Source organism: Mesoplodon bidens (assembly GCF_964165515.1).
Source record: "Mesoplodon bidens genome assembly, chromosome: 3".
Classification (NCBI taxonomy): domain Eukaryota; kingdom Metazoa; phylum Chordata; class Mammalia; order Artiodactyla; family Ziphiidae; genus Mesoplodon; species Mesoplodon bidens.
In genome coordinates this window covers 82,618,359-82,633,337 of record NC_138178.1, presented here as the reverse complement: position 1 = coordinate 82,633,337, position 14,979 = coordinate 82,618,359, and the positions used below count along the sequence as shown (strand labels likewise).

Here is a 14,979-nt window from a genome sequence, read left to right as displayed (position 1 = left end):
TTGCCACTCCCTTCTGGCTCGCAGAGTTTCTGCTGAAAGATCGGCTGTTTAACCGTATGGGGATTCCCTTGTATGTTATTTGTTGTTTTTCCCTTGCTGCCTTTAATACTTTTTCTTTGTATTTAATTTTTGATAGTTTGATTAATATGTGTCTTGTCATGTTTCTCCTGGGATTTATCCTGTATGGGACTCTGCGCTTCCTAGACTTGATTTAAAATTTCCTTTCCCCTGTTAGGGAAGTTTTCAACTATAATCTCTTCAAATATTTTCTCAGTCCCCTTCTTTTTCTCTTCTTTTGGGACCCATATAATTCGAATGTTGGTGCGTTTAATGTTGTCCCAGAGATCTCTGAGACTATCCTCAATTGTTTTCATTCTTTTTTCTTTATTCTGCTCTGTGGTAGTTATTTCCACTATTTTATCTTCCAGGTCACTTATCCGTTCTTCTGCCTCAGTTATTCTGCTATTGATCCCTTCTAGAGAATTTTTAATTTCATTTATTGGGTTGTTCATCACTGTTTGTTTGCTCTTTAGTTCTTCTAGGTCCTTGTTAAACATTTCTTGTATTTTCTCCATTCTATTTCCAAGATTTTGGATCATCTTTACTATCATTATTCTGAATTCTTTTTCAGGTAGACTGCCTATTTCCTCTTCATTTGTTTGTTCTTGTGGGTTTATATCTTGCTCCTTCATCTGCTGTGTGCTTCTCTGTCTTCTCATTTTGCTTAACTTACTGTGTTTGGGGTCTCCTTTTCGCAGGCTGAACTTTCGTAGTTCCTGTTGTTTTTGGTGTCTGTCCCTAGTGGCTAAGGTTGGTTCAGTGGGTTGTGTAGGCTTCCTGGTGGAGGGGACTAGTGCCTGTGTTCTGGTGGATGAGGCTAGATCTTGTCTTTCTGGTGGGTAGGTCCACGTCTGGTGGTGTGTTTTGGGGTGTCTGTGGCCTTATGATTTTAGGCCCTTCTGTGTTAATGGATGGGGTTTCGTTCTCGTCTTGCTAGTTGTTTGGCATGCGGTGTCCAGCACTGGAGCTTGCTGGTCATTGAGTGAAGCTGGGTCTTGGCGTTGAGATGGAGTTCTCTAGGAGGTTTTCGCCATTTGATATTACGTGGAGCTGGGAGGTCTCTTGTGGACCGGTGTCCTGAACTTGGCTCTCCCACCTCAGTAGCACAGCCCTGATGGCTCGCTGGATCACCAAGAGCCTGTCCTCCACACGGCTTTCGCGCCACCCTAGTCTTGAAGCTCCCACCACTGTTCCTCAGGCCGGGACCACATGGGAGCAGAAAAGACCTTTAAATGGTCCCACTACAAATCTTATTATCCCATTCCATTTGTGCAAACAAACCAAAGGGGTGGCGAAGTATCTCCAACTTAAGTACATTTTTCTACTGGTCTATCTTTCTTCAAGGAGACTCCAAGCAAGAAAGTAAGTTATACTTTTTCACTATTTATCCCCCTCTCCTTTTTTTTTTTTTTTTTTTTTTTTACTACTGCTTCAGGAAAGGGGTAGAGCAAAATTTCCCAGATGCTGTGATGCTCGAAAAGTATCTCATGTTCTATGTAGAAGAAACACACACGTGTATGTATACAGTAGTCCCCCCTCATCTGAGGTTTTAATTTCCATGATTTCAGTTACCTATGCTCAACCATAGTCAGAAAATATTAAATGGAAAATTCCAGAAGTAAACAATTCATATGTTTTTAGTTGTGCACCATTCTGTGTAGCCTGATGTAATCTCGCATCATCCTGCTCTGCCCCACCTGGGATGTGAGTCGTTCCTTTGTCCGGCGTATCCTGCCCATTAGTCACTTAGTAGCTGTTTTGGTTATCAGACTGACTATGTCAGTACACAGTGTGGTGTTCAACTAACCCTTATTTAATAATGGTCCCATATCACAAGAGTAGTGATGCTGGCATTTTGGATCTACCACAGATGTAAAGTTCATCTTTTAAGTGAAAGATGAAAGTTCTAGACTTAATAGGGAAGGGGGGAGAAATCGTATGCTGAGGTTGCTAAGATCTATGGTAAGGATGAATTTTCTGTGAAATTGTGAAGAAGCATAAAGAAAATAGTGCTATTTTTACCAGAGCACCTCAAACTGCAAAAATTACAGGCACCGTGCGTACCTAGTTAAGATGGAAAAGACATTACAGATTTAAGGTATTCTGAGAGAGAGATCACATTCACATAACTTTTATTATAGTTATAACTGTTCCATTTTATTATCATTGTTGTTAATCTCTTACTGTGCCTAATTCATAAATTAAACTTTTTCACAGGTATGTATGTATATGATAAAACAGTCCATATAGGATTTGGCACTATCCAAGGTTTCAGGCGTCTACAGGGGTCTGGGAACACACGCCCCATGGATAAGGGGGGACTACTTATATCTCGCATGAATGAAAGTTCCAAGTCAAATTTAGACACTCAAACAAACACTTTCCACAGTGTCCACTTTGGGGAGCTATACACTTAATCTAATTATTCCTGTTATAAGTAGTTCAAAATGTTCCAGAAATCATCTTCTGCAACTATCTTCAATACAAATCCAGGAACCAAACACAAAAAATCTATTCCATTCTTATACTTCAGTTCGACCCCAAATTCCAACTGCATAATGACTAGGCTTTCAAAACTCTTAAATATATATCAATTCTGATGACTCAGGACAGAACGCCAACTGTTGCACAGATAAGGAAGATCAATATAATAAATATTTGGCTTACTGTGACTTCTGAGTAAGACTTAAACTCAAGATATTTTAATTGTGCTTCTAAGAGTATTTTCTGTTCTGAACTTTATGGAAAGTATCTTCATCATCAACTAACTTTCTACTGAAGACTACACATGTGGCAATGACTTAAGACCACGTCACAATTCTTCGGTTCCACAAGGAGGGATGGGGCTTTGGGGTTCTCAGAATGGAAGCAAAATGGCTGTATCACTGCATGAAAGAGGCAAGGAGGGAATGTAGATTTACACTGGCTGAATGGAAATATTTAAACAGAGGTACTACTCTTTTTAATTCCTACATGGTTCACATATTACCAAATACTTCCATTCTTTATGCTTCTTTTGGCAAATGTTACTTTTCAATTTCCTCAACTGAAATTGGGGCATTTCTGGCAATTCTTGGGTCTTTGAAGGGCCAAGTACATTGTGAAAGCAATGAAGAACTATAAAGCTGGAGAGCACATCAAAAGTTCCCTGAACCTATCCCTACTTTCTAATGAATATTTATACCACGTGTTACAACAAGGTTATCACCAAGGAAACATCACTACATTTCAGACAAGCACTTCTCAGGAAGAATTCATCTCTCTGTGAACTTCCAGAGCACCTTAAAGGCACCTATGGCACATCTCACATACTGCAGCCACAGACTGTGATTATGCCTGTATGTGCTTTCTTTATTTAACTAAACTGGGGACAAAGACAATATCTAACCTCTTTTTTACTTCCCTACATATTTGATGCAATACCTTGAGAGGTAAAGGCATTCATTTAAAGTTTACTAAAAGAATGAATAAAGGAAATCAAAGCCACAGACTACATCATGAAGTTGAGCAGCCTAATAGGCCCAAAATATCAGAAATCAGTACCTCTGAAACCTTTTCTGGATAAACAATTCCATATACAGCGTGCACCTTTACTCTTATGGTGGCCAACCAGCAAGGCATCTTCTTAAAATACACAATCAAAATCTGAGAAATCGGGCTTCCCTGGTGGCGCAGTGGTTGAGAGTCCTCCTGCCGATGCAGGGGACATGGGTTCGTGCCCCAGTCCGGGAAGATCCCACGTGCCGTGGAGCGGCTGGGCCTGTGCGCCATGGCCGCTGAGCCTGCACGTCCAGAGCCTGTGCTCCGCAACGGGAGAGGCCACAACAGTGAGAGGCCCGTGTACCGCAAAAAAAAAAATTTAAAAAAAATCTGAGAAATCTATAACTGTCCCAATTATGTGCATCACTGAGAAGGACCTAAGCCTTTCTCCACAGATCAAATGATATTTTTCTTTTAGTTTTGCTACTATGGAAGCTTCTTCTCTTAAGAGGGGAAAACAAGCAGCCATAAAGTCATGTTTATGTCAGTAAGATGAACACAGAACTTGGGGTCAGAAGCAATACACTAGTTTTTCTGAGAGGTCGCCCAGTGGGGGCCCTTCCAAGTCTACTGGCAGAAATAACGGTTACACCTAAGCCTGAGTTTCTGACACGGAATGCACACATCTTCACCCCCACAAAAGACAATCCTCCTTTAAAATGAAACTTGGGAAGCCACTTGAGGTAAACAGCGTAAAAATAATACACCATTCCTTAGAAACGTCCCTCCTCCCAGGGGGTATATAGGAACTTAGAGAGGAGAATTTACCATTTATCTAGCTGAAATGTATCTATTCATAAGCCACCCTGAGTTTGCCTATATATTTTAACACTTACCAGACTGTATCTTATGGTTTAGTAATTGTCTCTTCCCACTGGAATATGAATTTGAATGTGGAGACAGGCTTATTTTCATTTCAGCATTTCTAAGGTCTAGCACAGAGTTCAAGAACATTTGCTGAATGAAGTTCTGAATAAATCAGTGCACCCTCACAGTAAACACAAACTGACATGGTAATTTAAATAAGTAACACTATGGCCTGATACAGTTGGTACCTTCTTCCAAGGTCATTTTAACCATCACCTATTCAAAATCATTCATCCACAGAGTCTTAAGAGTGGGTCTGATAATTCTGAGTTAGTTTAAAATGAGTTTAGAGTTACACCCTACTGCTTATGAAACGTCTAGTAAATGCTGGACACTATACTAACTCTAGTTAGTACAAATAACTCTTGCAGTTGGCATCATTATCCCAAATTTATAGATGAGGAAACTGAGCCTCTAAACAAATGGATCAAAGTGGCAGATCAAGGGCCAGAATTAGGATTAAAACCATGGTTTACTGGGCTCCATAGTCTTTCCACTGTGCTTGGCTACTAACCTTGGCTGTCAATATAATGAGATAAGAATGAACAAAAGTGAGATGAGGAGTGTAACAAATGGGCCAAAAGAGTGATAAGAATCACATTTGGTTCTTTTGTCCCAACAGGCGGAAAAAAGAAAAGGCACACACGCCTCCTCCAAAATGCACATATGACCTATGATTAAGCAGTTCTATGAGAGAAAGAAGTGGATTATTAATCAAAGTAAGACTGCAGAGCAAAACACCTGGAAAATGTTCAAAGAAAAAGTGATCAGTAAGAACTGGCCGTTAAAGAAAGTGTGATTTTAAAATGTCCTTCGCGGTTGCCCTTTTACTCCAATACAGTAAGATATACACCCCAACATTCATGAACTTATTCCTATCATGTTAGAATCACACACTGGTTAAAAATTAAGAACCTGAAGAAACATTAGAGATTACCTAACCATTATACAAGTGGGAAAATGGAGATCAGAGAAATTAAATAATTTCCTCAAGGTCACTGAAAAATGTATAGCTATATACAATGGTATACTACTACTCAGCCATAAAAAAGAATGGATTTTTGCCATTTGCAATAATATGGATGAACTTGGAAGATATTACGCTAAGTGAAGTAAGTCCAACAGAGAAAGACAAATACTGTATGATATCGCTTATACGTGGAATCTAAGAAAATAAAACAAACTAGTGAATATAACAAAACAGAAAGAGACTCACAGATAAAAAGAACAAATTAGTGGTCACCAGGGGGCAGAAAGAAGGGGGGAAGGGCAAGATAGGGTCAGGGGATTAAGAGGGACAAACTACTATGTATAAAATAAATAAGTTACAAGGCTATATTATACAACAGAGGGAACACAGCCAATATTTTTTAGTAATTATAAATGGAACATAACCTTTAAAAATTGTGAATCACTGCTAAACAGCTGAAACATATAATATTGTACATCATCTATACCTCAGTTTTTTTAAAAAAGGAAAAAATGTATAGCTAGATCATTAAATTATACTCTTACATATATTATCTACAGATATTTTTACATTAAGGATGTAGTTTTTCCACTTACGGCTTTATGATCTGGGGTTCTTTAAAGCACTTCTTTTTTGCAACTATCTTCTCTAGAAGAACACTTCGAGAATTTCTTGTTAACCCCATTTCAGAAGAGACATCTGGAGTATCTCCAAAAATTCTGTATGAAAAAGCTGAGGAGTATGTTTCCCTGTGACTGAAGCTAACTCTAGATTTGGACCCAAAAAGGATAATTGGCAGTGGGGGGTGGGTGCAGTGCTAGTTCTCTTACATGCCAAATATATGCAGAAGACTTACTGGCGACATGAAGAGGCCACTTTGCTTTTTCCTAGATGACATGTATACCACAAAACTATATATATGTAAATATGACAGCAGAGACATTTTTAAAAAGACCTTTTTTAAAATTGAAAACTGTGTAAGAGGGTAGGATGTGTGAGTCATTTTGAATATCAGTGCTACGACCAGTCCAGTTAGTTACCAGATAGCCTGAGAGCTGCCATATTTTCCTATGGCAGGTGTGCATGAAGGGTGTGAAAAGCCACACAAAACGAAAAACTTTGAAGAGATTCCTGGACTATGGATGGAAATGCAAGCTCGCCCCCTTGAGACAATCAAACTACAGGGAGAATTCACGATTTTAACCAGAAATAGTCCAACACTGCCCTTACCACAACCTTGAAGAAACAAATATTAATATTGTTGTAAAAATAACTAAGCATGGAAATTCTGTTAATGTTTGGCTGTGTCGTTTTTTGTTTCTTTTTTAATAAATTTATTTATCTGTTTATTTTTGGCGGCGTTGGGTCCTCGTTGCTGCACGCGGGCTTTCTCTAGTTGCAGCGAGCGGAAACTACTGTTCATTGGGGTGCGCAGGCTTCTCATTGCAGTGGCTTCTCTTGTTGTGGAGCACAGGCTCTAGGTGCTCAGGCTTCAGTAGTTGTGGCTCGCGGGCTCTAGAGCACAGGCTCAGTAGTTGTGGTGCACAGGCTTAGTTGCTCTGCGGCATGTGGGATCTTCCCGGACCAGGGCTCGAACCCGTGTCGCCTGCACTGGCAGGCGGATTCTTAACCACTGTGCCACCAGAGAAGCCCTGTGTAGTTATTTTTTTAAAAAGGGAGCATGGTTCTGATTGGGGAGTGTGTGTTAAATGAAGAGTAGACTTCCCCAGTAACCTAATACTCAACATATGGGATTTTATAGTTGTGCTTGAACATATTTGTTCTTGAGTGCCTGGCTGCTAGGACCATGGGCATCCTGACAAGATATACCTGGCTTGCTGAATTAACTCTTCCATATAGCTAATGAGCTTCTGCAATGATCATCTGGAAAAGGAATTATTACAGAAATACCTTAATGAACAGATAACCCAGGGAAGCAAGCTCCTTCCTAATGAACTTGGCCACATGTTGAAAAGATTCACAGAGGACAGGAAGTATGCTGGTTTGCAGCACTGGGGCAGGGAAGTAAGAGTCAGAATTCCTTCCTGGCCACCATGGAGCATATTCTCAAGGTGAATGGTCCCAGAAGGCTTTCTGTGCTGGACTCAACTATTGAATGTCACCTCTACAGCCAGTCATATCATTCTTTAGGAAATAAATGGCAGGTTTGGAAAATCTTAGTAATTGTACATCAAAAGCAACTCTCTGGACAAATACCATCTTGATGGTACTTAGCTACAGCTAAACAAATTGTAATAAGAACATGAGACTTATTTTAAAGTGAAATCAGCTTAGATCCTAAAACAGCCAAAGGAATTTCTCCAACTATCACTGAAAGCACGAGGATATAATGCAATGGTTTTAGAATAATAGGGTGCATATGCATCATTCAGGGGTACTTGTTTAAAATGCAAAAACCCATCCAAGTGAACTGAATTCCCCAGAAGTATACCCTCAGGATGACTTTTCTGGAAACCACAGTATAGCAGAGACATTATGGACACAGAAATGAGGTTCTAGTCTAGCATACAGAATTAACTAGTTGTAAAATGAGGCAAGTCACTTAACTTTCCAGAAACCATTTTTTTCCTCCTATAAAGCAAAGGTATTAGACTTCAGATAATCTTTAAGCTTCACTCAAATTCTAAAGGTCTCAGAAGTAAAACAAGCACCATGTCTCCCAACTTAAATTGACATTTGATGCTATTCCTGAAGCTTTTATAACAATGTTCAAGAAGCAGAACCTGAGGCTTGATTGTTTTAGGAACCACCATATGCCACTGGTTACTTAAATGAGTAAAAAGGATATTGGAATCTAAAGTTATAAAACTAATTAATAATAATAATGCTAAGTGGTACTTATTGCATGTCAGGCTCTAAGTACTTGATATATATTAACTCACTGAGGGGAAAAAAAGAGGACTACAAGAGGTAATCTGAGAACCTTGAAACCAGGAATGTATATAAGAAGGGATAATGTTGAATATTAAATTGTAACTAGTATTAATGCTTTGGCAATAATTAATAACAACCATGACTATAAAATGCTGATGAGGGCTTCCCTGGTGGCGCAGTGGTTGAGAGTCCACCTGGTGATGCAGGGGACACGGGTTCGTGCCCCGGTCCGGGAAGATCCCACATGCCGCGGAGGGGCTGGGCCCATGAGCCATGGCTGCTGGGCCTGCGCGTCCGGAGCCTGTGCTCCGCAACGGGAGAGGCCACAACAGTGAGAGGCCCGCGTACCACCAAAAAAAAAAAAAAAAAATTGCTGATGAAATGACTAATGGGAATGGACCATATTGTGTATAAAACCTGGCCTCTAGAATTGTGAACAATTGTCGATTCAGTGAAGAAATATCTGTTAGGACCACGTATCATGTATTGAGACACCTGTAGCATTTAACACATACATGTGTTTTCTTTGAGAATATAAGCAAGCACTATTCTTGATACTGCCTAATTCCTTTATGAACCTATGCTCTAGGTTTTCAAGACAGTAGCAAAGCGTAAGATACAGTTTTTTCACATTTTACATTTGGAAGAGGATGATTCAGTGAAACAATGAGTCAATGAAGCGATGACTGGCTTATTCCCAAGGCCAACAAAGAGACTGGGCATGTGTCTGAAAGATCAAATTAAATAATGCTAAACAAATGCCACTCCACCCTCTACTACAATCACAAGCTCAAGTAACCCTTTTCAGACTGCAAACCCAGACTCCAGAAGGTTAGGGCTAGAAGACGAATAGAGTAAGGAAGCTGAGCCCTGGAGAGACTAAGTCAAAAAGCAAATTCAGGAGAAACACAGAATCGGAACTCTCCACCTTCCTACGTGCAGTTTAATAACCAGAGCTTTCATGGCAAGCTGAAACAATTTAGAAAAGAAAAAAATTCTACTTGCTTTCTCTTTCTTTTCACCCACTGAAGCACAAGTATTCTCTAGGCCAGGAGCCCACAAACTACCACCACTAGGCCACCGCTTGTTTTTGTACAGCCCGTAAAAAAAAAACCTAGGAGAAGATTTTACATTTTTTAATGACTGAAAAATATTCAAAAAAGAATATTTCAAAATATTAAATTACTTCATGATATGAAATTCAAATTTCTATAAAGTTTTATTGGAACACAGTCACACTCTTGTTTACAGGCAGCCTGTGGCTGCTTACACACTATAACATCAAAGTTGATTAGTTGTTACAGAAACTGTATGTCCCACATACCCTAAAATATTTACTCTCTGTCCTTTACCAAAAACGTTTGGGAACTTCTCAATGAATAGAGCATGTGAAAAGTTAAATGGGAAAAAAAGAGAAAATGGGGCATTGGAAAGATCAAATTGTGTGTCCATGCTTTCTCCTTTCAATCCATAGCAAGTAAGGCAAGGCTGGCAGAGCAACAGGGAGGGGAGGTCAGTGGTCAAATTTCACGTCACTTTAAGAATGCCGTGAACACAAAACCCTCCACTGTGTAGACTGAAAATCCTCATGAACTAAAAATTTCATTAACGTATGCTTTCTCTAACTACGCTAAGTGAAGGCAGACACAAAGCACAGATAACCCCTAGCAACAGACAACCCTTAGCAACAGACAAAATTACATGGTTCTCACATATTGATGCTCCTTAGAATACACCCACAGTCACAGAGCCTGGGGTTAAGAGTCAGGGAGGAAAGCACCCCACTGGTCAAGTCCTAGGTTAGAACCAAAGCTCCCATTCTAGCAGGCTCTGACCTTGAGCTAGCCATGTGACTCTCTGAGGGTGTAATTCTTTTATCTGTAAAATGAGGCTTGATGACCAACCAGAGGAATATTACCTCTCTCAACTCCTAAAACTGGAGGAAAAATGAGAAGAGGAAAGAGACGAAGAGAGGAGGAACTTACTTTTAAAACTACAGTGTTTTGTTTTCTTTTTTATAATAGTCAAGATACAGTCAGGACAGAGATATCCTCATGGGAAAGCAAAAGGTCTATGGCCAAGCATCAGGCTGCACTCAAGAACACTAATTAGCAAGACTTCAGATGGAAGACTAAGAAACAGAGGCATTTGAATTCAAGGATGTGAGTTTGTTCCTTTCCTTTTTTAGGGGCTCCTGGAAACAAAGACACATGTACCCATGCAGGGTGTGTTCTCTTTTCCTTCCCCAGGGGCAAAAGCAACATTTGTCTGTATAATGCCTGCTGTACAAGTAGCCAACCAGGCATTAGTCATGGATACTATCTGTAATAAGGGGTGGGTGAAAACAGTCAGCACCTCCCTACCACCTTCAATAAAATGAAGCTTGTTTATCACAGTCCATACACTTGAAACAGTTTGGGAGGGTACAGTTCTGTTTATGTACTGGGGTAACTTTATGAAAAAATACTTAGCCCTCTCAAGAGCAAACACAGTGCACCCTCAAGTCTAGACAAGGAAGATTCATTTTCCGACGGGCAATATGATTTAGGCCAGTAACTCGATTTTTCAGCTTCCAAAAGGTGTTCTTTTTTTTAAAACAAGTGTGGAATCTAAAGCTTAGAACCCTGTTTCTCTCAACAAGTTTAAGTTCTCTGTTTTACAAGTTAATAGCTTTAAACAAGAACAACAATAATCTCAAGACCCTGAAGAAAACCATTTTTGACAACTTAGTAAGTATTAAATATAAAATTACCATATGGGTCAGCACACCCATTACTAAGTATATGAAAACATATGTCCACACAAAATTATACACAAATGTTCACAGCAGTTATTATTCACAACAGCGAAAAAGGAGAAACAATCCAAATGCACATGTGGTATATCCATACAACAGGATATTGGCAATAAAAAGAAATGAAATACTGATCAATGTTACAACATGAATGAACCTTGAAACATTACACTAAGTGAAAGAAACCAGTCACCGAAGGCCACATATTCTATAATTGCATTTATATGAAGTTCCGGAATGGGCAAACCCAGAGACAGAAAGGAGATTAGTGACTGTTAGCTGAGGGGGGTGGGAGTGAACTGCTAGTGAACATGGGGTTTCTTTTCAGCATGACGACGTTACAAAATTAGACGGTGGTGACAGTTTTAAGACTTTGTAAATATATTAAAAACTACTAAACTGCGCACTTTACTTGAATGAGTGAATTTTACGGTTATGTGAACTATGTCTCAATAGAGCTATTATGAAAACCTAGTGAACCTTTTTTTTTTTCCATCATTAAAAATGACACACTTCATATTTTAGTCAGTATTAAGCTTTAAGTTAAAATCTCATTTTTGCTATCAGTTTCTATATAAAGAAAGAAGAGTCAGGTTTAAGAAGGGTTAATAGATCCCTTTTTCTGGTAATTCCCATCTTGTGACATGTTAAACCTCATGACAAATTGGAAAGTCTTGTGCTCACAGAAAAAGCATTTTTCACTATTATCTCCAAGGGATCCCTGCAGGAGGGTCCATTCTAAAACTATGCTATGCAGAAGTTTCACTGCAACATGTCCACATTTGTATATGAGGGAACAAGGAAGAAAGGGAAAAAAATCCTACTGTGAATCAAAAAAAATCCCCCAAGCAAGGCCATAAATCAGACACAGCATAGCAGGCTAAACACACTTTGTGCTCGTACAGACTTACCACCTGGGTCTTCGGGCCTTGTTTCACCTCCGGGGTAGAAGCTACGTTTCCTACAGCCACCTCTTCAGAAACTGAACTCTCCTTGGTATTACTCAGAAAATCCACTTCATCTTCAGCTTTCGTGTCTGGCATTTCTGAAGAGAACAAGGTGGTTACAAAGTGCATTTGGAAAAATTGATTCCTGGGCCTTACTATTTACACAACATGCTCCAGGTTTCATGTGTTTTGTTTGCCTTTCCCTCTGTGTTAAATAGAAACTATTATTTTGTAGCTGGTGTCATTTCTGACCCTGTGCTGAGCTCATCACCTGGTTATATGGTTTTCTCCAGCTTCTGTGTGGGTTTGTAGCTACGGTAAGATCCAGTTCAATGTCCACTGAGCTTCCATCTTCACTACTGACTTTTTCATGACAATTTGGTGAGTGTGGTGCTGACTTGCACATGGAAAAGAAAACTGACAAGCTTTAAGGGAACAGATTAATAGCTAAAGCTAGTAGTCCATCCTGACCATTATCAAAGAGGCAAGAAATGTATCTGTACAGGACAAAAAGGAAAGAACTACTAAGAATGAGATAAAGCCTCTGGGAAGAGTCTTTCTTTAAAAACGTACTACATACACTCACGTACCCATCACAGCAATTGATAAGACTGAACTATTCTTAATAAATTAGTTTTTGTTTTAACTTTTATTTCTTCCCAAACCAAAACATAATTACACACTATCAACAGCAATTCCTTTTCTGAAGAAAAAGTTTTTTCATGTTTTCTTTAGAATTATGCTCAACAGACCAAACAGTAGTGGTTTTGTTACATGACTACCATATGGTCAAGCTAATACAGGAAGGAAGTGATAAAATGATGCCTGAGGCAAATTTAGGCTTCGACACTTCTTTAAAGGGAACTGATGGTTGAACAGTCAAAATTCACCTTGATAATCCAAATACAAATGGAACTATCATCTCGATTTCATTTGGAGAATTTTCTGAGGTTGTTATTAATCTAGTCACACTACTACTCTGGCAGAGAAAAATGTTCCCTACACCAGAGGGCACAGAGGCTCCTTTCACCAAAGAATAAATTATATTATATTGTATTATGTATTTTATAATTATATAAATAAAATATATTAAGATTTTATTCTAATAGCACACTGTGAGAGTGTATACCTTTATACACTGTGACGTATAAAGGTCTACTTTAGATTTAGGAAAGTGACATTCCTATAAATGAACAGTTGTAAGTCTCCTTTCTTTGCCCTAATTTTTTAATTACATAATCTTACTAGCAATTTAAAAAAATGGGCAAGGGCTTCCCTGGTGGTGCAGTGGTTGAAAGTCCGCCTGCTGATGCAGGGGACGCGGGTTCGTGCCCCGGTCCAGGAAGACCCCATATGCCGCGGAGCGGCTGGGCCCGTGAGCCATGGCCGCTGAGCCTGCGCGTCCGGAACCTGTGCTCCGCAACGGGAGAGGCCACAACAGTGAGAGGCCCGCGTACCGCAAAAAAAAAAAAAAAAAAATGGGCAAGCACGTTTCCTTGCCCAAAGAACCAAAATATTTCTTACATTTCATAAAATGTGATTAAAGTTAAAAAAAAAAAAAACTGACTAAGCAACCCCCTTAGAAGTATTCCTTGAGCAAAACATTTCTGAGTAAGATAGGGTTGTTTTTTGGTTTTTTTTTTTTTTTGGAGGGGGGCTGTTGATGATTTTTATTTTATTTATTTGGGGATGTGATTTCTGACACATCCTTACTATCCTACATCCATCAACTGAAAATATGTATCTTGGCAAGTAGCAACCAGTCCCAGTGGTAAACAGAGATTAGTGAGACCTGTGGGGTGTTGGCAGCCCCCTCGGCACTGGCCTGGCTCAGTTATGCACAACTAACTTCCCAAAGCACTGCGGCTAATGCTCCTGATGGGTAAAGGGCCACGTCCCCTCACTCTAACTGGAAGTTTTGTGTTTTCCTCATCTCAATTTCTATTTAGCCTTGTCAACAGCAGTATATAAAAACAAAAGCCAATGCCATGTGGCTCCTTCCAAATCAGAAGTTAAACCGACGTATCCTCACTTATAAAACAGTATGGTTAAATTCATAAATGGCATGTAAACTTCCTAGAAAATACCCTTTGGTCTGAGATCACACTCAGGTGCTCTTTCTCTATGGCAATGTGACCAGGGACTTTCCCCAATCCTGGCTATTTTCTGAAAAAAGCACCGACTTCTTCATCACTGGTTACTTCTCTCTGTCCTTTGAGGCCATGAGCATGGAGCACATATGACTCCTCTGGACAGCAGAATAAGTAACTCGCCCACACACACATACACCAAAAGCCCAAGCCCAGAGACACTGCTGAAACTTGATTTTCATCTCATTTTCCTTCCTAAAGCCTTAAAATCTTAAACATAATTTCTTAGCACCTTTACTATCTTTGTGTGCTATTAAAAATCAGAGTCTGAAAAAAAAATCAAAGTCGGCTTGGTTTCTATCTTTTCTCATAAGGTACTATAGAGACAAACCTTTACATAGTTTGTACTTGCTTGGGTTAAATTCTGACTACTGAGCCAGAAAGAGAAATAATTCCAGCCCATGTGGCCAAAGACGCAGCACCCAAATGAAAACAACATAGCCAGGCATCAGCTTACAGCCACTCCCGTTCTTCTGAAATGTCAACCTGCCAGGGCCCCCAAAATAGACTTGCTGTTGTGCCTTCTTTTAAAAATTAGAGACCTTCTCATTGAAATTCTGAGACTGTTAGTGATAGAAATTTGTTGGCTGCTAACAATCCAAGACACTTTAATAAAACAAAAAGTGTGAAATCACCAAAAATACTATCTCAGGTTTCTTAAATCCCTCAAGTGGAAGAATAGATTATAAATGGTTAAACACCCTCTATCAGGGAAAATGACCCCTGTGTTTAAACTGCTCTTTTTCTAAAGTCACT

At 39.5% G+C, this 14,979-nt stretch overlaps 1 protein-coding gene across 9 annotated transcripts in view; it reads right to left on the bottom strand.

Moving 5' to 3' along the window:
- LOC308614814 (A-kinase anchor protein 13-like) overlaps window positions 1-14,979 on the bottom strand; it is a 360,148-nt gene that overhangs the window by 160,884 nt on the left and 184,285 nt on the right. For all 9 annotated transcript variants that reach the window (XM_081229549.1, XM_081229552.1, XM_081229551.1 and 6 more), the window contains exon 8: window positions 12,038-12,171. In XM_081229549.1, the coding sequence (XP_081085675.1) occupies window positions 12,038-12,171 (134 nt within the window). The remainder of the gene's footprint in view (window positions 1-12,037; window positions 12,172-14,979) is intronic.